This window comes from Pantherophis guttatus, chromosome 3 (genome assembly GCF_059756535.1).
Source record: "Pantherophis guttatus breed Tessera chromosome 3, ASM5975653v1, whole genome shotgun sequence".
Classification (NCBI taxonomy): Eukaryota; Metazoa; Chordata; class Lepidosauria; order Squamata; family Colubridae; genus Pantherophis; species Pantherophis guttatus.
This window is the reverse complement of record NC_142065.1, coordinates 95,215,544-95,237,444: the sequence shown is the minus strand read 5'-3', so window position 1 is coordinate 95,237,444 and position 21,901 is coordinate 95,215,544. Positions and strand designations below refer to the sequence as shown.

Here is a 21,901-nt window from a genome sequence, read left to right as displayed (position 1 = left end):
GATCAAAATTTGGGTGCTTGGCAAATGGCATGTATTTATGACAGGTGCAATGTTCCGGGCCATTGCATCACCATTTGTGTTCCAGCCAGCTTCTGAAAGCAGTCATAGGGGAAGCCAGATTCACTTAAGGACTGTGTGATTCATTTAAGAACTGCAGTGATTCACTTAACAACTGTGGCAAAACTGGTCATAAAATGGGGCAAAACTCATTTGCCTTGCTTAGCAACAGAAATTTTGGACTAGCTGTAAAAATCTTGGCACATTTACTCTATATGTACCATTGGTTTCAATAGCACTTTTTGTAATCTACTCATTATGCAATCCTGAAAACACAATCAGGGAAGAGTTGAGAGCATGTTAGCCTGTTTATTGTTCTATTTAGTCAAAGTAAATGCAAACCCACGATTTCGCAGTACATATACAAGCTTGAATGAATTCAATCAAAGCAATGAGCTTGGGTGCCCTTTTCCCTCTCCTTCAGCAGCCTTTAGTTTTCTTTCTTGTGAATGTTAGCTTGCCGTTTTTAAAAAAAATATCAAGAGTGGAATTTGAAGTTCCCTTCTTTAGAATCAGCGATTTGAAGCAATGCTGTGTTCAGATCTAACAAAACCAGTTTTCATGAAAAAATTAAGCTAAACTTTAAAATGTATCTCTTGTGGATCCAAGGGCATCACAGTACTAGTCTCTTTTCTTTATTGTAAGCAAAGGCTTATGCAGAGAGATTTAAAGCAGGATAGTGCTTTGAAGGGAAAGTTTTTTTCTGCATTTGGATAAACGCTCCCATTGCAAACCAGTAGTAAAGGTAAGTAGAACCCACCCATGATGAAGACATCCATTATAGTGCCAGTCCCTAAGCAGACAGTAGTGGTATCTCTTAATGATTATAGACCAGTAGCTTTAACATCTGTTGTCATTAAATGTTTTGAGAGACTGGTGTTGAACTATATTAAGGCTAGTCTTCCATCTACTTTGGACCCATACCAATTTGCATATAGGAGTAATAGATCAACTGACGATGTCATGTCTATTGTTGCCCATACTGTATTGAATCATTTGGAACAACAGGGAACATATGTAAGGCTGTTATTTGTGGATTATAGCTCTGCCCTCAACACCATTATATCCAATAGGTTTTCTTAAAATGTCCAATTTGGGTATAAATCAGAGGATTTGTTTGTAGTGTTATGTGAATTTCATTGTATGGGTATACTGTGTATATATGTACAATGACAATAAAGTTATACTTACATGCAAAAATCTCTTTAATAAAACAAAGTTAGGTAAGTCCTCTGAATAATATTAACAGCAGCAATAATAGCTACAATGTCAACAAGATGGATAATAACCAATTAAAAACAAACAAAATACCAGAATGTGAGGGATAGCCAATAGTTATACATATTTTCATAATAAAAATGCAAAGAAATAGCAGCCAAATAAAGTAAACACACAATCTCATAGTCAAGCCCTATATCCTGGAAAAATAATTAAACAATAATTGAAATAAATATAAGTCCTTCATCAAGGCAATTTGAAAGCTTGTTAGATGTCTAGCCAAAGATCAGATTTTACAATATTGCCCAGCTCTATTCAACTTCTTCCATTACATCCCTTACTGGAAAAAACATGTTTTCAAAATCTTTTTAGAAGTATTAAAATCAGTTGTTGTTTTTCAGGGAGGCCAGAGCCTCGGTGCTTGAATATCTTTGGCTGTGAAAAAGGGAGAATAAAGCACTTCCCCAAACACCTGCAATACTGCATAGAGAAGGACAGCAAGCAGTCCTAAAAAACCAAAACAAAGTTTGAAGAAACTTGTGATAGATGGGCATAGGAAAACCAGAGAAGAACAGCATGAACAGACAACACACACACAAAAAAACAAATACCTAAACTGACTCAGGGGGGAAAGAACTAAAGTTCCACAAATAAACTGTTATAACAGTAAAGATCTGACATAGGCCAAGCTTCATCATGTATCTCACTGCCTCTAAAGTCAAGAAATGGAGGAGCTGATAAAGATATTTATGATAAAGGACCAAGTTATTTGATGGACTGCTTCTTGCTGAGTATATCTGCCTGGCCTATCACGTCTGGCAGAAGATATATGTTGCAGATCCAGTTTACTAAAGAGCTACATCTTGTGGGATCCCAAAGATGAGTCTTTATTGCCATGGCATTTGCCAAATGGAACATGATCCCCCCACTGTGATCAGGCTATTTTTGCAAGTGCTTCAAGATTTGGCTAGTTCATCAGACCTAGAGAGAGATCTCAACTGAGGCAGGACTATTTAATGATCCAATAATCAAATACTACAGAAAAGTACAGAAGTATCAACACAGATGGAAAGACATTGTACAGATAGTCCTTGGTTTACGACCACAATTGAGCCCAGAATTAATGTTGCTAAGTGAGAAAGTGAATTTTGCTCCATTTTACAAATTTTCTTGCCACATTTGTTAAGTCAATCACTGCAGTTGTTAAATTAGTAACACGGTTTTTAAGTGAATCCCCACTTACTTTGCTTGTCAGAAGGTTGCAAAAGGCGACCTTGGGACACTGCAACTGTCATAAATATGAACCAATTGTCAAGCATCCAAATGTAAACCATGTGACCATGAGGTGCTGCAACGGTCATAGCAGCAGTGAAATCCACTTACCTTCGCTACCAGTTTGGGAACGTGCGTGCACCTTCTGTGCATGCGCAGATGGTAAAAAAACAGGATATAATGATGTCCCAGCGGGTGGACGGAGCCTCCCACTGCCGGCGTTACCGATTCGGCGAGAACCCGGGGAGGGATTTCACTGCTGGGTCATAGGTGTGAAACAATGATCATAACTGCCGTTATAACTTTGAACGGTCACTAAATGAACTGTTGTAAGTCAAGGACTACCTGTATTTCGGTCATCATATAGAAAAATAGTGCATTATAATGTATATTATGTGAGATATAGTAGCAACAACAACCAATGTTCTGGTCTCCTTAACAGTGGTATTTTACTTTATCAACAATCTGATAATTAAGATTTGCCTGTAATATTATAGTCCTCTCTAACTGCACATAATGAAATGTGATATTGGATGACAAATGACAAATGACAATTAAAAATATGTTAGGAGATCATATATTATGCATGACTGGTCTTAGTAAAACAATTTCTCAGGCATTTTGAGAGAAAAATTAAAAGATTACCATCCATGTTGCTGATATGGATCATCCAGAAGCACCCGAACTATATATAACATGCAGCTTAAAAGTTTGAGTGAAAAATTGAATAAGCGGATTCTCAGGCCTGTTGGGGAAAAAAAGGAAAGTGAATCAAACTAAATTAAGGAAAGAATACTTTCAAGTTACTAAACTGACTGAAAAGTAATATCCTTGGATCTGTCAAAAATTGTCTAAAATATTTAGAATGTTAAAACATTAATAAATGTATTGATTTCAACTTTTACAAAACTATTTCCCCCTTATCTTTGGACTACCTTCCTTCAAGTGGGAAAAAAGGAAACAGAAAACAGATTAAAGCATTAGTAGACATCCAACTCTATTCTTTTTCTTATTCATGCAGAATCAATTTACTCATTTCAAAAAAAGGGGGGGGGAAACAAAAGTAGGTAAGCAAGCAACAACAGCCACCTGTGAATAGCTTAAATCGACAATGTTATTGACTTCCACTTATATTACGAGAGTCTCTGCAGACTGCCTGCTGTTCCCTGGGAACAACCAGGTAAGGTTTCATGGGGAAAGGGTTGAGCCTTATGCCTCTTGATGCTACACAAGGACTCAAGTTAATCCCCCTGTGGCTGGCAGTTTCCAAACATTAGGGTGGAATGGGACAACTTGCCATGGCCAACTCACCGTTGCCAATTCACCACAGCCAACTTCCCACAGGACAACTCACGAGCACCGCCCCGTGCCTCGTTTTGGCTTCCAGGTTGGTGCAGAAGGCTTTCCAGGCCCAAAACGGGGCGCAGGGGCAATGCGCAAGCCCCCCCTGCCCCATTTTTGGCCTGGAAAGCCTTCTGCACCAAACTGCCCCCCATGCATGTGCCCCACCTGTTGCACATGTGCATGCACATCCCCACATGCGCCCTGCCCTCCGCACATGCTTGGAAGAGACCCAAACACCAGCTGGCTGGTAAGAGGCGGAGCTGGGCTGGGCTGACGGCTGGTGTGCTCGCAGAGAGGGCTCTGCATGCCACCTGTGGCATGCATGCCATAGGTTCGCCGTCACGGTCCTAGACCCACATTAGGGGGATCCACAGTGATGGCTAAGGGTTTCAAAATGGTAGGTATAAACTAGATAATCAAAGCCACACCCCTTTTTAATGTGTATTACATTATTGGCATTGTAAAAAAAGGAGTGAGGGTTGGATCATCTGGTTGCATCTATCACATTGAAGCCAGTACGTGCCACTTCAGACACTCTCGACTTTCTCCTGGGATGAAGTCATGGAAATGAAACTACTCACATAAAACTCAAGCTAATATGTCTTGTCCTCCATCACTAGGCCAAAGAACAACAACTTGCCTATGAGGCAGAATCCATAAAATGTTAATTGATCGTTGTTACCTTTATTATCTTGCACAATTTATTTATCTATGGAATACTGTGGAAACAATGTAAGTTATTTAAAGTACACTACTGTGGACTAACAGTTCATAATCTTTGCAATGCAAAAAAGTAGTCATGGATACAATCTTATGAAGCAATGTAAACATTTCTGTAGCACACCAAGTTAGATACAATTAAGTTTCAAATGTACTGTACATTTAAAGTGAGAAGATCACAGTATCTAAATAGCTAATACCGTTATTATAAATGCATAATATTTTATGTCATGGAGGATTTTATATGCTAAAATATATTATTATCAATAATGACTAAAACATGCGCATATATGTATATATAGAGAAATGCAAATTAAAGTATGCATTTCTTTTTGGCAAACTAATGAGAAGACTCGCTGAAATGAATTTAAATATGCACTTAATGCAATCAATCAATCATCAATGTTCCTCTCCATGCATCCTTAATCAAGGTAATATTCAACTTAAAATAGGAACAGGTGGCTCTCTTTTGTCATCTATTATCAAAAAGCTGCTTTAGCTTGTAAGCAACATAGACTGAAAATAAGCTAGAAATCATCATCAAAGCAAAACAAATATCAGTATTTGTGGCAGCAAGAAACTCCAACCGAGACAAGCAAAAGTCCCACTGGTGTATATCGGATCCTGCCTTTAACTGGCCACTGCAACTAACAAGGGTGAGAAATTCTCTGATATATTATTCATCTTTTTTTTTTCTCTTTGCATTATTCAGTGATTGCTTCCTACTCTGTCAGAGTACCATCTGGCAGTGGCAAATGATGAAAGTTAATGGCACTGGAAGTTTTAATAACATGTGCAATGAACAATTAGATAGTGTTTTCAACATGTTTTAGAATCAGAGTTTTAATATCTTCATTACTGTGCAGTTACAGTACACTATGAGGCTGCCTCTATCATAACCATAAATTCCTGTTAAAAAAGAGGACTGTTATTTGAAAGTCACCAATACTCTTTACTTTAGTTAAAGTGATAGATAATTTAAAATTTGTAAATTAAACATTCTATGACGGCTGATACAACTGATACCCTCCAATAGGAGTTAAAATCCTTTCCACTGTAACCCTAACCCTAATCCCAATTACCCACCATTTTGTGTGCTTTGACTGGGAAACCTAGTGAATACTCTCACTCCATATGTTCCATTGCTCATTTATCCTTGTAATCAACCCTATGAAACTGATTATGTTGGGAAGTAACGTAAATGAGCTTCATGGCTGTGAAAATCCTGCCTAATTCTTATAGGTAGACCTCACATGAACCTGCACATTGCTGCTGAAGAAACTGAAAAGATTCAAAGATGAATGAAGGGGTCATTAGATTTAATGCCATTTCAATGTAATGAAGCTATACCAACAATATGTTTCAGACATTTGGAGGCCAATACAGTGAAATAATTTAAGTAAATATCATCCCTTTTTCTTCTTATTTACCATAATCCAATAATCTCACATTATTTTATCCTTCTAGTTCCAGAAGCTTATTTGGACACAACTTCCTCTTTTTCATTTTATATTACTCATATTCTAGATAAGGGGTGTCTTTTATATAGATATTGTAAAATCTATATAAATCTATATTGCATCTATCACTTTGAAGCCAGTACCTGCCACTTCAGACACTTTCGGCTTTCTCCTCGGATGAAGTCATAGAAATGAAAATACCCACATAAAACTCAAGCTAATGTGTCTTGTCCTCCATCACTAGGCCAAAGAACAACTTGCCTATGGGGCAGAATCCTGAAAATGTTATTTTTTTTTTTAATTTGATTTATATGCCGCCCTTCTCCAGAGACTCAGACGGCTTACAATGCATTAAGCAATAGCCTTCATACTTTTGTATATTTATACAAAATCAGCTTATTGCCCCCACAAACTGGATCCTCATTTAACCTACCTTAGAAAGGATGGAAGGCTGAGTCAACCTTGAGCCTGGTAAGATTCGAACCTGCAGTAATTGCAGGCAGCTGTGTTAATAACAGGGTGCTTTAGACCACTGTACTACCAAGGTCCTAATTGATCATTGTTACCTTTATTATCTTGCACAATTAGATAATAAATCTAATTATTATTCATCAAATATGCAGAGGAATATTCTCTCTCTCCTTCTGGGATGGTCTACAACAGGAGTGTCAAACCTGCAGCCTGTGGGCTGGATGTGTCATGCGCTGGCCACGCCCATCCCTGTTTTAGCAAAGGGGGGAAAGTCGCAATATGTCATGTGACGACAGAAATTTGATACCCTGGTCTACAACCTATACATTTTTGTATCACAAGCTACATTATGACCATCTTAAGCAGAACATGTCATTCAGGATTTTGTTCCAGAAGTATTTCTAAAATGAATGTTAATCTATCAAACATATGGAATCCACTGTTAAGCTGTAAACAGATTGTGTCAATGATTATTGTGTGTTAAGATTTGCATCTCTCTGCCCATGTATGGTACAGAAATCTGCATCTCTGTTAAATATAAATTTCACTTATTTTTGCTTCCTAACTTAAGAGACCTTAAAAACTATTCCTTTATTTTACTTTCACATTTTTCTCTGTCTTCCTAAAGCCCAGAAAGTTTCCTTTGTCAAATTAATATTACAAAACAACAACAGTCATTCTGAATGTAGTTTACTGAGAATTAGATAAAATTAAGAACTATACTGTATGGGATTATCTTCATTACAGATATTTAGGATAGAATCCAAACAATAATATTTTCACAAGCTTCTCAAAAGTTTATAAATTGTTACCTTAAAATTCTGGATTAATTACCAAGTACAATTAAGGAACAACTTCCATATCTTTGTGAAAAAAAGCTTTGGGGAAAGCCTGAAGGCATTCAATGAAAATTCAACTGTAATATACTATATTTGAATATTATGTAAGACTTTAACATACACACAATTCTTGCTTTAAGGAAGATATAAAGTCATCTGAAAATCTTTCCTGAAAATTAATATGCTAATATATTTTATGGAAATAAAAGTAAAAGACAATCTTTTGTCAATTAAGTTTGACCAACAGTCACCTACTCTCAGAAAGACCCAAGGGAAACAAACACAATGGGTTTTAGTCAGGTCTGATGATAATTCCATATGCTTCCAATTCACTTACAGTTTTGTTGCCTGTGGAGATTCTCAATCATTCAGGTCATGGTTGTCCCAAAGATGCTTTTCAAAAGGCAACCGGACTTTGTTTTTTTTTTTCCCCTTGAAAATGTTTTACTTCTCATCCAAGAATTTTCTTCAGTTCTGACTCAAGGTTCTCATCCAAGAAGCTTCTTAGATGAGAAGCAGAACAGTTTTAAGAGAAAAAAAACGAAGAAGTCCTCTTGCCTTTTGAAAAGCGTATTTGGGTCAGTTATGTTGCTTTTTATTAAAATATCAGAATTAATAATTACATGAATTCAAAAAGGAAACTAAACAGACTACCCAAGATCAATAAATGCAAATCCTTAAGCATTTCCTATTGAAGTTTATCAATCACTTAAGCAATTTCCCATTGAAGTTTATACTTCCACAGCTATTTCCCTGTACAAAGTTAAGGTTGAGGAAGCCAATTTGGATGGTACTCTCTAAAGGACTTATAGAGTTCACAGCTTTCCAAAGATGTTCTCAAGATGTTTTTTATTCTAAACTCTTTTTGACATACATTTGTTTTTACTTCATGAAATGACCTGGGCAACTGAAATAATTGTTCCCCTGTGTCCTCTTCTCTTAAGTGAGCTCTGAGGAGCAGTTTAATGAATGGAGTAGGAAAATGAGAACAGCAAGTACTGGAAGAATTGCAGTGAATCAAACCAACTCTAATGAAAACTCAGGACTCAGTTCTCAATACCTATGCTATCAACAATAAACAGTTGTTTCCTAACATTTCTGTTGGCTCACGATGTTGTCTAGCAGAGATTTCTCAGGTCCAGTTTGTAGTAAACTCACCTGTCTACCACAATTAAGACACTAATTCACTTATTTGCATAAGCAATTTGAGGAAAGAGCAATTCCTGTTTCTGCTTGACTTGCGATTCCACACCCAAATCAAGTTAATCTACAGAAGCTTCCAGAACATGTTTTGCTTTCTGCTGTTGCATGCCTTGATATATGGAACTGCAATTGATTACACATGTATTCAATTTTCACTCTGGCTATTGTTTACCATGTTGGAAGAAATATCCTTCTGGGTTCAGCTCCAAGTGGGGAAAAAGACACTGGAAACATGGAGACTGCTTGGAAAGATGGTTTAATGGTGGACAGGATCACATGGTTTGAGTTCCTGAACAGAAAAGGGGCGGAATACAGCGAGTCCATAGATGCTTATGCTCTCCCTGGCTTTGAACTTCCTGGAGCCCAGAAAGAGTCTCCTGATTGGTTGTCAGACTTCCAGGGGGTGGAGGTCTTAGCTAGCCTTGCTGGCTGATATAATCTTCCCAGGTGCCATGTGGTGAGTTTCTGCTGCTAGATGGGCCCTATTGTGTTAGTTTCTGTGCTACATGGGCCCTATTGTGTTGCAGATGAGTTTCAAAGATTGAAAGATTGAGTTTCTGCCACTTGCCCATTGACAAAGGTGTGGGGTGGAGGAGGCAGGAAGCTGCTTTGTCTTTAAAACATGTTTCTCCATTTCTCATCCAGGGAAATATAATATTCTGCCTTTTTAATATTTCCTAAAATATTTCATTCTTCCAGGAAAGGGGTGGGTGCTAACTTCCTACAACCATGTATAGACAGATACTGAAGGGAACACCTGTACCAGGACTGTCAAACTCCCGGGCCACAGGCCGGATGTGTCATACGCTAGCCACACACACACACACACACACACAGTTTAGCAAAGGGGGAAAAGTCCCGATACATCATGTGACATCACAGTGACGACGTGATTTGACACCCGACCTATACTAAAAGAAAAGGGCTTTAATTATCATAGGCTGCTCACAGTGACAATTGCAGGCACAGTTTCGAAGATTCCATCCTTACACAGGACTAGCTTCAGTTTATTAGACTACTTTCTGTTTAAATCATTGTAATATGTTGTAGCTGAAGCTACTCCTTTGGGTAGATTTTGAATTCTATTGTCTATTATGCAGGCTTGTGTAATTTTGTGGCTATTTATTGCATTTGTATTTTAACTGCTTTATTCATTTTGTGTGATAAATAAGATTATATGTTTCAGTGGAAATATATAAATAGTGGCTTTAAAGATTATGTTTATAAAGGTTCAATTGCAAAATAGATCATGAATTACAACAAATTATCAAGCATAATGCACAAATTAGGGACTTATTCAAGAGCAACAGATCATAACCTAGTGGTAAATTATTCATTTTGCTTTTAAGCAAACACGATATAATGCTGAGGAATGCTAGTTAAAAGATAATTAAGATAGAGGGGTGGGTATATTTTTGAGATAGCAGATAACCAGTGCTAGTTGTGATTATTGGCTTTGAGTTCTGACTCACTCATTCATATTTGCCTTTTTGTAGGAGTATTCATCTCTATTTATGCTGGGATCCCATCTTTCTTGGCAGCCCAAAAAGACAGCTGCCTTTTTCCTCTGTCACAGGGCTGGCACAATTTTAAGTTCCATTTTGAGAAATGTTTCACTGTAGACTAGATTGATTGCCTTGATCCACCCCAAATCCTTCCAAAATAGCTCAGCTCATTTTAGTTTGACTAAATATAGCTGGGGGCAGGGAAAAAGGACACAGCAATCCTTCATTCTTTTGTGTCTAATTTGTTCAGCACTTGAAATTTTTAAGTCAGCATGACCATATACTTGAAAACTAATTGTGAAAATTTTGAAACAGATCTAACTGATCTGTTTATATTTATATATCAAATATGTATGTTTTCCCGTATATGATATTGCTCAGAGCAACCAACATTTAAGACAAAAAAATATAAAATTACAAAAAAAAAATGATAACATAATTCAGCATAAAACATATCCTGAAGAAATCAACGAGACAAAAAAAAGAGGAAACAGTATTAAGCATCACATTTTATTTGTTTTATATTTATCTTTTTTCAATATACATTATTTTACTTTTATTATTAGTTGTTTTTAATATTTGTTGAATTACAGGGTATCAGTGCTTAAAGTATATTTACATTTCAGGGAGGTTTCATTAAAGGTGAATCCTAACACTTATTATGTGACATTTAAACGGCTACAGCAGAAGAATGTACCTGGTCAAAATTTTGAGAATGGATTGGCTAAAGATTTAAGTAAACAAAATAAATGTATCAGTAAAAATTCCCTTGCAATCAAGGAAATTATTCACATAAGCATAGGTTTGCAAATGAATCAACAATAAAATGTACTGCTTAATCTGTTTAATCTATACAAGTGAAAAAAATTGACTGATGAATGCTATTTATTTTTTTACTGTAAACAAACCATATCCTCATTATAATAGTATTACAATTAAAAGTTACTGAACAGAAAAGTATAAGCATGCAACATACTATTAAAGGATTAAATTCAGTCCACGTGGTTACCCTGCATAGTGAATCATAATTGTAGATTTTTTAAAAAAGAGTTGCTTTATGTTTTGTACTGGACACCCAGCAAGTATTTATACTGAGAAGTGACAAAAGGTCCAAGCGTAGCATCATGTACTCCATGTAGAAACATGTTTCCTCTTGATGCAAAAAAAGTTTCTGTTTACCAGATTAACAGCATCCTTTCTCTTACTTTCTTCCTTATATAAACTTGCCATCTATCCGGCATGTATACTCATACAATATTCACCATCAACCTTCATCAGAAAAAAAGTGACATTTGTTATTTAGTCTAATCAACCTTCATTTCCTTCTAATTAGCTAAAAATTTCCATTTGCTGCCATTATAATTTTATTCAGCAATGTTATTGTCATGAAAAAGGAAAAAGTGATAATTATAGCTTACAGCCTGTTTCTGTTTTATAAAAGATAAATTGATTGAGATTCCCAACTTGATTTTTTATCAATTGACATAACTTTTCTTTAAAAAAAACAGAAAACTAGCAGATACTGTAATCATATAAAAATGAAGCCACAGAAATCAAGAAAACCTGATCATTAAAAGGAGTTATTTATTTATTTATTTATTTATTTATTTATTTATTTATTTATTTATTTATTTATTTATTTATTTATTTATTTTTACATTTCACAAAATACCCAACTGAAGGCATATGTATATGCAGTCTTCTGGAGTGTGTAATTTATAGGTCTCAGTTGGCTGATCTATTAATCCTAAACAATGTACATTAATTCACTCTTCAGGACAAATTAATTCTGAACGATAAGACCACCAACATACTTTTTTTTCATTTTCTAGAACATCAAAGTTCACATAAACTGATAATAAGCTATCAGAGTATTCTCAAGAGATTTAAATGAAAGAGTATTAGATTTATGAAAAACCAACCAAAGGTTTTTAAAACTTGAACAACATTCCTAAAATATTGTCTTAGTTTGAATAGTTTCTTAAATATTAGCAAGCATTTTGTAATTTTTTTTTACTAAAAAATTCAGTAAACAGTTTCTTGGTTGAGCAGATGTCAAACAAGTTTTATATTAATGCAATTTTGCAAAAAAAGGTAAAGAAAAATGAAAGAAAATATGATCAAAATATATAATAGAGGAATTAAATGATCTTGCCTAGACAGATTTCAAAATAGAAAAAGAAATCCATATATACAATCTCAAGTTTCAAAGTCCTGGTAACATAAAACACTGCAGCCAACCAGTTCTTTTCTCTATGTCTTTACACCTGCATCAACACACTATAATCAGAGGTGGTATTCAGCAGGTTCTGACCAGTTCTGGAGAACTGGTAGCGGAAATTTTGAGTAATTCGGAGAACTGGTAAATGCTACCTCTGACTGGCCCCACCCCCATCTATTCTCTGCCTCCCGGGTCCCAGATGATCGGGAGGAAATGGGGATTTTGCAGTAACCTTCCCCTGGAGTGGGAAGGGAATGGAGATTTTACAGAATCCTTCCTCTGCCATACCCACCAAGCCACGCCCACAGAACTGGTAGTAAAAATTTTTGAATCCCACCACTGACTATAATCAATGAATACCATGCTTAAATTTAACTACAATATGCGGTAGACATCTATACCTAATTTACCAACTCTAGTTAAAAGGTGAGTTTGTTCACAATATACTAAGCAAGAAGTTTCCAATTTGCAACAAGTGACTGCCCAGTTTAGCAAGAAGCTGATCTAGGAAAATGGAAGCACTGTCATTCATCAGAAGTGATAAGTTTTGAGAAACTGCTAACTCCGTGGATCGGTTTGACTAATAAGCCACCAATTGCATGCTAATTAGCAAAGTTTTTTCTATGCCAGCCAATAAAATAGTAAACTGGATACCTGCCACAGTCAGAGATAGACAAGCTCAGGGAAAATCTCTACAAGAAAAAAATCCCTTTTTATTAATATTTGAAGACAGCAACTATAAAAATAGTCACAGGCTTGGCACAGGTTGAGACCAGGTCTCCAACAAACCAGCAGGAAAATCATGGTTTAAAAAAACAAGAGATGCAGTGAGGTGGAATTCAGAATTCTAAGTACGGCATGACAAGTAAACTTGAGAAAACTAAGACTTTTAAAAGTTGCTTTTATAGTCAGGGAGGGAGATCATTAAATAAACCAAGCCAAGCTCTATTAAAATATAGTTTACTCAACTGCTGGCCTACTTTTTTGGCCAATCAGTCTAACTTGCACGGTTCTGCCCTCAGGGTGGCTGAGGGCCTATCAAAGTGCCGGTACAGAGATGTGGGAGCTTGTTGGATCTACCCTTGCCACAGTGGAGTCATTGGCATCATATTGCTAGAATCACCTTCTCCAGGTCTCTCATCCCGATACCCATAACTCTACTTCCTTCTCCTCCTCTTCCTCCTGGTCCAACAAGGCCATAGCAGAATTGTAAAATTGTATTACCAGTAATCATTTTCAACCATTATTTTATATTCCTAACCTCTCAAAACAGAAGCATTTTGGTGATAAAAGCCTGTTCAGGTAGTCCCTATACAAATATGCTTGTTGTGAATGTTACGTATAATTTAGCGGATTTTCTGTTTTGTTTGGTCCCAATGAAATTACTATTTTATTCATGAAGGGGGGTTGCATAGATTCATCTGTCATTTTCATATGTCACAGTACTGTAAAGTTGGAGAGCCTCTGGACTATGGTTGTTTAACTACAGTTACATTAACAGTGTTGCAGTGGTTAGAGTACAGTACTGCAGGCTACTTCTGCTGACTGTCGGTTGCCTGCAATTTGGCAGTTCAAATCTCACCAGGTTCAAGGCTGACTCAGCCTTCCATCCTTCGAAATGGGTAAAACAAGGACCCAAATTGTTGGGGGCAATATGCTGACTCTACAGCTTAGAGATGGCTGTAAAACAGTATATAAGTCCAAGTGCTTTTGCTATTGCTATTCTGGCATCTCTTATGATAATGTTTAAATTAATAGGTCAAAATCTTTTGTTCACACTATACATTAAGCATCAAAAGCTTGTTCACATCAAGCTGTGGTACATCAGCCTATTCCTTGATCTCTCACCCTTTGTTAAGTTAAAGCCCACCAGCTGCACTTATAAAATTTTTCTTCTCTTTTCTTCCTCATACATCCTCTTCCTTCCTTTTCAAAGGAAGCTATAACTTGCTTTAATCTAGATTAAAGTTAATATAAACCCTACTTAGCTCCAAACCATTCTTTAAAGCCGTGGTTACTGTGTTTAAACTTTTGTTGAATATAGGAGTGGGCTTGTGTCCTGGCACTCAGAAACCCCCAAAATCACAATACAAATTTGGAGGCAAAATCACTTATTTTCTGGTCTACCCATTTATTTTTGCAGGCACTGGTCTACTCATGTATTTTGCAGGCACCAGTCTACTCATGTATTTTTGCAGGCACCAGTCTACCACCAAACTGCCTTTTATCACTGATCAGTTGTAAGGCGGCCCTTTGAAGACCCGCGGCAAGAGTTTAAACAGTTTTTTTCCTTATAGCCCATCATCTGGAACTCAGGAGGCAGCAATAGATTGGGGGTGGGGCCAAATAAAAGGTAAGAATAACGCGGGGGGAGGGGGGCAACCAGAACCAGTTCGGTGATGTCATATTGTCACTACTACCAGCTCGGCAGAACCGGGAGGAACTCACCACTGGTAAAGGGGAATTTAAACTTTCTATGAAGCACCCCCTCATTCTTGGGTCAGGAAATAGTATTTCTGCATCAAGTCAGTAGTGTGAAGGGGAAAAGAAAGGGTTAAAAAGAAAAGAATGAAATAAAATTTCTATTTGAGCGGTGGAACAAAGTATTGTACTATTAATTGTATCTAAGACACCCTTAGTATAACATCTGCAGTACAGTAGGCCATTCCCTTTGTCTTCAAATAAAGTACTGAAGAGAAACAGGTAGAACAAAACACTGATTGTCAGATCCCTGAATTCCCCAGGTGTTCACAAATCCCAGTAGATGTAATATGTACCCATTTCATGCAGCTATCAGGCTCTAATTATTGGGAGGAATTTCTGTTACCCACATGCTTAAATAAGAATAAAGCACTTACTTGATCTTTGGTTTTTGATGAAAAATAGTTTTAGTCTCTCTTTAAAGGTATTGTCGTTCATGTAGAATTCAATCTGTACTCTAAAACATAACCAGACAAAATGATTAGTCATCTGTCTAATTAAAACAGATTGCAACATATAAAAATTGCCTCCGTGTCTTTTTGCATTTAATTATTTATGCAGTAATCATTGCTTTTTTGTTCTGCCTTCCAAGCTCAAGACAACTTACATGGGGTTTTCTTCTAATGTACCCACACATACAGTATTACCCCCACATGACATAGGTTACAAGTGACTAGGCCAAGTCAGCCAATGAGCTCCATGGTTGAGAGTACAAAGTTGTGCAACCTGAGTCCCAAGAGCCACAATTAAACAAGAACACCTTGCAGGTATGTTTCAGACTTCTCAAAAGTTATTGCAGGACTGTAGGTTACTGGTGCACAGCAGTGGTAGTTAAGGCATCAAGTTAGAAACAAGGAAACTGTGAGTTCTAGACCTGTTTTAGGCACAAAGCCAGCTGGGTAATCTTGGGCCAATCTATCTCTCTAAACCAATACTGTAGTTTTCGACTTTCAAACACAATTGAGACCAGAATTTCCATTGTTAAGCAAGGCGGTTGTTAAGTGAGTTGTACCTGAGTTAACAACCATTTTTTGCCATGGTTCTTAAGTGAATCACTTCAGTTATTAAGTGAATCATGAGGTCATTAAGCAAATCCAGCTTCCCCCATTGACTTTGCTCATTGGAAGCTGGCTGGGAAGGTTGCAAAACGTGATTACATGAGCCTAGGATCTGCAATCATTGTAAATACACACCAGCCATCAAGCACCCAAATTTTAACCACGTGACCGTGGGGTTGCTACAACGGTCATAAGTGTGAGCACTAATCGTAAGTCACGTTTTTCCATGACGTTGTAACTTCTAACAGTCACAAAACAAATAGTTAATAACTCAAGGACTAGCTGTACTGTATATTTTAGACTAAGCATGATGATAAAGTAATTTTTAAAATCCTCTTTGTTTGATGTCATGCCACCGTCACTACCAAGGACTTAACATTTTAAGGAAAATGTTAAACAAATGAATAAAAGCATACAAGTACACAGATTTAGGCAATTTCATTTCAAAGAGAAGTAGTACTTTGTTTTATTCACAGGGTTTTGAACTACATACCTGTATTTTCAGGAACAAAAATTATAGCATTCATGTGACATAAAAGAATAGGACCTTGCCAGTAAGAGAAGATATTCAGTGCTAATTAAGAGACCTCAGTATAGGAGCTAATCTTTGTTTTATGAACTCCCATGATGAGAGTGCTGATTGCCTAATACTGCCCCCCACACACACACACACACTTTTTTTTTTTTGCTACTTCCCATCCCTTAGCAACCATAACTGCCAGGAACATTGGCATATCTCTGTGATGGCTTTTAACAACAACAAAAAAAAAAGGATGTGAAAAGCAGCTCATTTAACGTTCTCCTATCCTTTTAGTATATATATGTTGAATTATTGGTTGCTCTACTACACTATTTGCTGTCTCTAAGTTCCAGAAAATGTTACATGAGGAATACAGAGTAAAAACAAAAAAAAGGAGATTGATAGTGAGTAGTGAAATAAAGAGGATTCAGGCATCATTCTGGGCCATGGTTGCTTAATCACAGATTTGCTGAATAATCTATCAGTAGCTGGGCTCATATAGCGCACTAAACCAAATGTGCCTTAAGCCAAAATCACATTAAAGTGCAAGAATTGTCTTCCTTCCATTTCATGGAAACTCATGAAATGTTGGTTTGCCATTGTCTTCTTCCAGCATGCTTGCTACCCAGAGTAACCTTAGAGTCAGGTGGTATCTGGATCTAATCACATAAATAAATATTTTCTTTACTTCCCAAACTAGCATACAATCTTAAGATTTCCTGGTGGGGATCCAAGTATTAATCATATCCTAGTTTGCTTAGCTTTTTTAGAACAACCAAGGACTCTAGACAATATTACTTAGTACTACATAAGAATATAGGTAGGTCTGTGTAGGCTTTTCTTCAGCAATACCTACTGATCATTTTTCTATGTCAGCTACTGTACTGTATCTTCCTCGGATTTGTCAGGTGCCTCAAAACTCTATATTTTGGTTGGTTTCAACTAATAAGAATGAAACCTTTTAGCGTTTTTAAAAATGTATCATTCTTGTATATTTACATTTGGATGTTCTGGATATTTGAATACTATCTCTTTCCTTTTTCTTCTTTCTTTCTACTGGTTTCTATTGTAACAATTACAATAAAGTCATTTGTATTTGAATATAGGCAGGTATGTACTGAGCCTTACATTGTATGTCATTCTAATCCATTGGGATTCTAAAAGCACAGTTGGATTTGAAATGGTGAGTTTACAATATTGTCCAATATTAAACCACCTTTAGGAAAGCATAAAGCAGGCTGCTCCTTCTTGCACGCCAGGTACTTATGCAGCCTAAACCGTACAGGAAGCTCATATAGTGTTTTCCTTCTCTATAGTAGCATGATTTTAGCTTTCAGAGGATTTATAACAAGATGACAACAGGTTTTTTTTTTTTTTTTATGAAATCATGAAAGTAGCAGAGGAACAATTGTGGGGAGAATGGTACTGATTACTTTCCAAGTCCAGGAGCATGGTAAGAGCCAGGCTAAATTCCAAAATAACATTTTCCTAGATGGTATGAGGATGATGGACTAGAAGATCTCCAAGGTTCCTTCCAACCCTATTCTATGATTCCTTGATTCAAATAGCATTTAGTCTATTGATAGTAATTTTGTCAAGTGTAGGTTTTAATGCCTATACTTTTATAATTTTATATTAATGATTTAATGCAATTCATTATTATTTTGATTCAGGCGCATGGCAACCATTGTGCATTTACAATGGCCATAGCATTCCATGATCACTTGATCACTATTTGAAACCTTCCCAGCTGCCTTCAACAAGCAAAGTCAATGGAGAAGCTGGGAAGAGAACACAAGTTGTGGTCACATGATGTCTTCTTTAATATATATGATTTGTTTAATGATCACAACTGGGACTGCCGGAATTGTCATTGCTAAACAAGGTGGTCCTCTGATGTATTGCTTAACAACAGCTTTGCTTAATGACGGAGCTGACAGTCCCAGTTAAGGTCATAAAAGGTGATTACCTGTATGAAAGTTGTGGGTGGAATTTGGAATACAGTACGTATGTTAAATAACTTACTCTGTAATCAGTACAGATTTTTCTCAAGTTGAAATGGATATTTTTCTATCTAATTCTCAACAGTGGTGATCTAATCAATTTAAGTATATTCTAATATCTCAGTATGGACCAGATGCTTTGGCTGTGTCTGAGAAACTTAAGCTGTTAATACACTTGATGGAATCAATATCTGAAATTAAAACCACATCCTTTTTATATTAAAAACTAAAAGAGAAAAAAAAGTTAAGGTTGACATTAAGAGCATTTGTGGTTCATGGATTAAAGAACTGGAACAGCCAATTAAAGAACACCACTAGCTGCAAATCTTTAAAATGCTAAGAATCAGTCAGTGACTTTGAAACTAAAACTGGTTCATGAAATGATTGTATTTTAAGTTTATTGAACACTATGAAGGGGTTTGAAAGGATGGATGTCAGATTTCCTCTGTTAATACCGGTAATGTAAAAATTTTGAGGGGCCACTACTATCTTTTTGGAATAATATTTTAATGTACATAAATGCATTTGGGGGATTTTTTTTCAGTGTTAAATAGATTAATATTAAATTATTAATTATAATATTAATAATATTAATATTATTAAACTTGAAAACTGGTTATTTTTGAGAAGTTATAGTTGTATCAGTCTTGAGATATAGCTAAGAGGACTACTTTGAGAAATTGGAAAAGTAGTAATACTCTTGATAATAAGAATTAGATTCAAGAGAAGCATGACTTTTTGAAAAAGCAATTTTATCTGTTAATCAAAAACTGACTAAAGATGTTTTTCTGCGACATAGGTTTTACGATATTTTGTAATGTATAATAATTATTAGTTTTCATTTGATGCATGATTAATATATGACATATATTAATAGCATATATTTGTGCTCTTTCTTTTGTTGTTTTTCATGTATTTCTTTCCTCTTTTTTTGTATTATTTTCTCTTTTTTTTAACAGGTTTCTGTTTAAACCTGTTAAGACAATTATAATTTTTTAAAAATACAAATGTAAATTGGGAAAAACTATACTATGAATATAAGTGAATTGGAACACTGTTTCAAGGAGAAGCATTTGCATGTTATCTGTTTATAAATAAGAGCTTTGATTTTACTTGAAACTATACAGAACAGCAACATGTAGCCATCATCATTCTCATAGCAGCAACATTCTGATCCATCCAAATTGCATCCACAAATCCAATATTTTTGTGTATCCAATTTATCTCACACTTAGCTATTCAAAAACTACAGAGCTGATCGTGTGAAGTTGGGGTGGAGCTTACTATATTCTGAATTCTTTCGGGATTTTAAAAATGAAATGCAAGAAAAGCTTATTTGATTTACAGAACTATTATTATTATTATTATTATTATTATTATTATTATTATTATTATTATTATTATTATTATTATTATTATTTAAATTTGTATACCACCCTTCTCCCGAAGGACTCAGGGTGCACAGCCAGATTAAAATACATACAATACAAAATTTAAAATAATTTAAAACAGAATTAAATCCAATTGGCTTCCCGAAGTATTTAAAACCCATTACCCCTTAAAAACCCTTTAAAAATTTCAAGCCAGCCCACCTTGGTGGAATAGGAAGGTCTTCAAAGCTCGACGGAAGGTCCGGAGGTCCGGGATTAGTCGTATTCCTGGGGGTAGCTCGTTCCAGAGGGCGGGTGCCCCCACAGAGAAGGCCCTCCCCCTGGGGGTCGTCAGTCGGCATTGCTTGACCGACGGCACCCTAAGGAGGCCCTCTCTGTGGGACCGAACTGGCCGATGGGAGGTTATCGGTGGCAGAAGGTGGTCTCGCAAATAGCTGGGCCCTAAGCCATGGAGCGCTTTAAAGGTGAGAACCAATACCTTGAAGCGCACCCGGAAGACCACCGGGAGCCAGTGCAGCTCGCGCAGGCAAGGTGTCACATGGGAGCGCCAAGTCGCTCCCATAATTACCCGCGCGGCCGCATTCTGGACCAGCTGGAGCCTCCGGGTGCTCCTCAAGGGGAGCCCCATGTAGAGAGCATTGCAGTAGTCCAGGCGAGAGGTGACTAGGGCATGAGTGATCGTGCATAGGGAGTCCCGATCCAGAAAGGGACGCAACTGGCGTATCAGGCGAACCTGATACTAATACTTTTTAGCAATTTAGCCTAGTCATGGAAAAATCAAACTAAAATATAAAAAGAAATTAATAAAAACTCTGTGTCTCTGAAGAAGACATCAATAAAATTTGTCATATTTAGAATTATTAATTTTGTATGAAAGAATCATGCTAAAAGCTCAGAATAATTGGACAGCAACCAAATTCAGAATGAAAGTAATGAGTAAATTATAGATAAAACTTTCAACCCTAAATTCAAAGACTTCAAAAGTGATGTAAAGCTGTACTAAAAAAAATGCAAGCCTGTCAACACTTCACTCTTCAATTAACCTGACCTTCTATTAAAACTTAGATTCACAGTTAGCTGATTAGAACATTTCACAACACAAGACTCGTGTTAAAATCCATCTTTATACATCTATTCATGACAGTGTTTCTTTAAGAATATTTGCAACTTAACTTAGCATGATTTTTGCAACTATGCGTCTGAAGAGGCTTAGATCTCAGAACCTGTTTCTTTCCTTTTAGCCTCTTTTGCATGAGTTGTAGTGTGCATTGACCAGATGGACAGCTTACCTTGAAACTCTTCCAAAGTGCAATTTTAACAGTAATCTTAATTGCACATATTTACTCTTAAACTAATCCCAACTGAACCGTTAATGCATACTTCTGAATACATAAGGGGTTGCTGTTAAAGCCTAAAACTACAACTACAATAGAACCAAATATCTCATCAACATACTTAGACTAACTAGCCCTATGGCACCAACAAGATTTTTCATCATTATTACCAAGCATGGTCTTTATCGTACCATGATCATACAGAAGTTATAATGCAGTACTGCAGGCTACTTCTGCTGTCTGCCAGCTGCCAGCAGTTTGCCAGTTCGAGTCTCACTAGCTCAAGGTTGACTCAGCCTTCTATCCTTCCAAGGTCGGTAAAATGAGGACCCAGATTGTTGGGGGCAGTATGCTGACTTTGTAAAACTGCTTAGAGAGGGCTATAAAGCACTGTGAAGTGGTATATAAGTCGAAGTGCTATTGCTATCATTTCCACCACTGAGTACCAAGTTTATTTCCAAAATCAGATACTATTTATTAACTCACAAAGAGAATTTCTTAATATTATTTCCAGATTAGTTTATATTCTGAGAGGGGGTTATTTGATTCCAAGAATGTTTTTACAGAAAATGGAACTATCAATTAATGAGAATTAATGATAATTTAGTTTTCCAAATCTGAACCTAGAACACGCTTCACTGGAGTTAAGTATTAAATACTGGAAGCCAAAACTCAGTGTCAATTTTCTAATATGGGCAAATTTGGAATAACATATGCAATACATTGGTGAAACGGACAGTATTAGGATCAAAATTGACAAGAACTCAAATATTTCTGTTAACAATTTGTCAATTAGAAAGTTAT

The 21,901-nt window shown here is 36.4% G+C and overlaps 1 protein-coding gene across 3 annotated transcripts in view; it reads right to left on the bottom strand.

The window, feature by feature from the left end:
• KCNT2 (potassium sodium-activated channel subfamily T member 2) overlaps positions 1-21,901 on the bottom strand; it is a 216,535-nt gene that overhangs the window by 127,407 nt on the left and 67,227 nt on the right. For all 3 annotated transcript variants that reach the window (XM_087890080.1, XM_087890081.1, XM_087890082.1), the window contains exons 2-3: positions 15,169-15,248; positions 3,193-3,292 (exon numbers count right to left, since the gene is read on the bottom strand). In XM_087890080.1, coding sequence (XP_087746206.1) covers positions 3,193-3,292; positions 15,169-15,248 — 180 coding nt within the window. The remainder of the gene's footprint in view (positions 1-3,192; positions 3,293-15,168; positions 15,249-21,901) is intronic.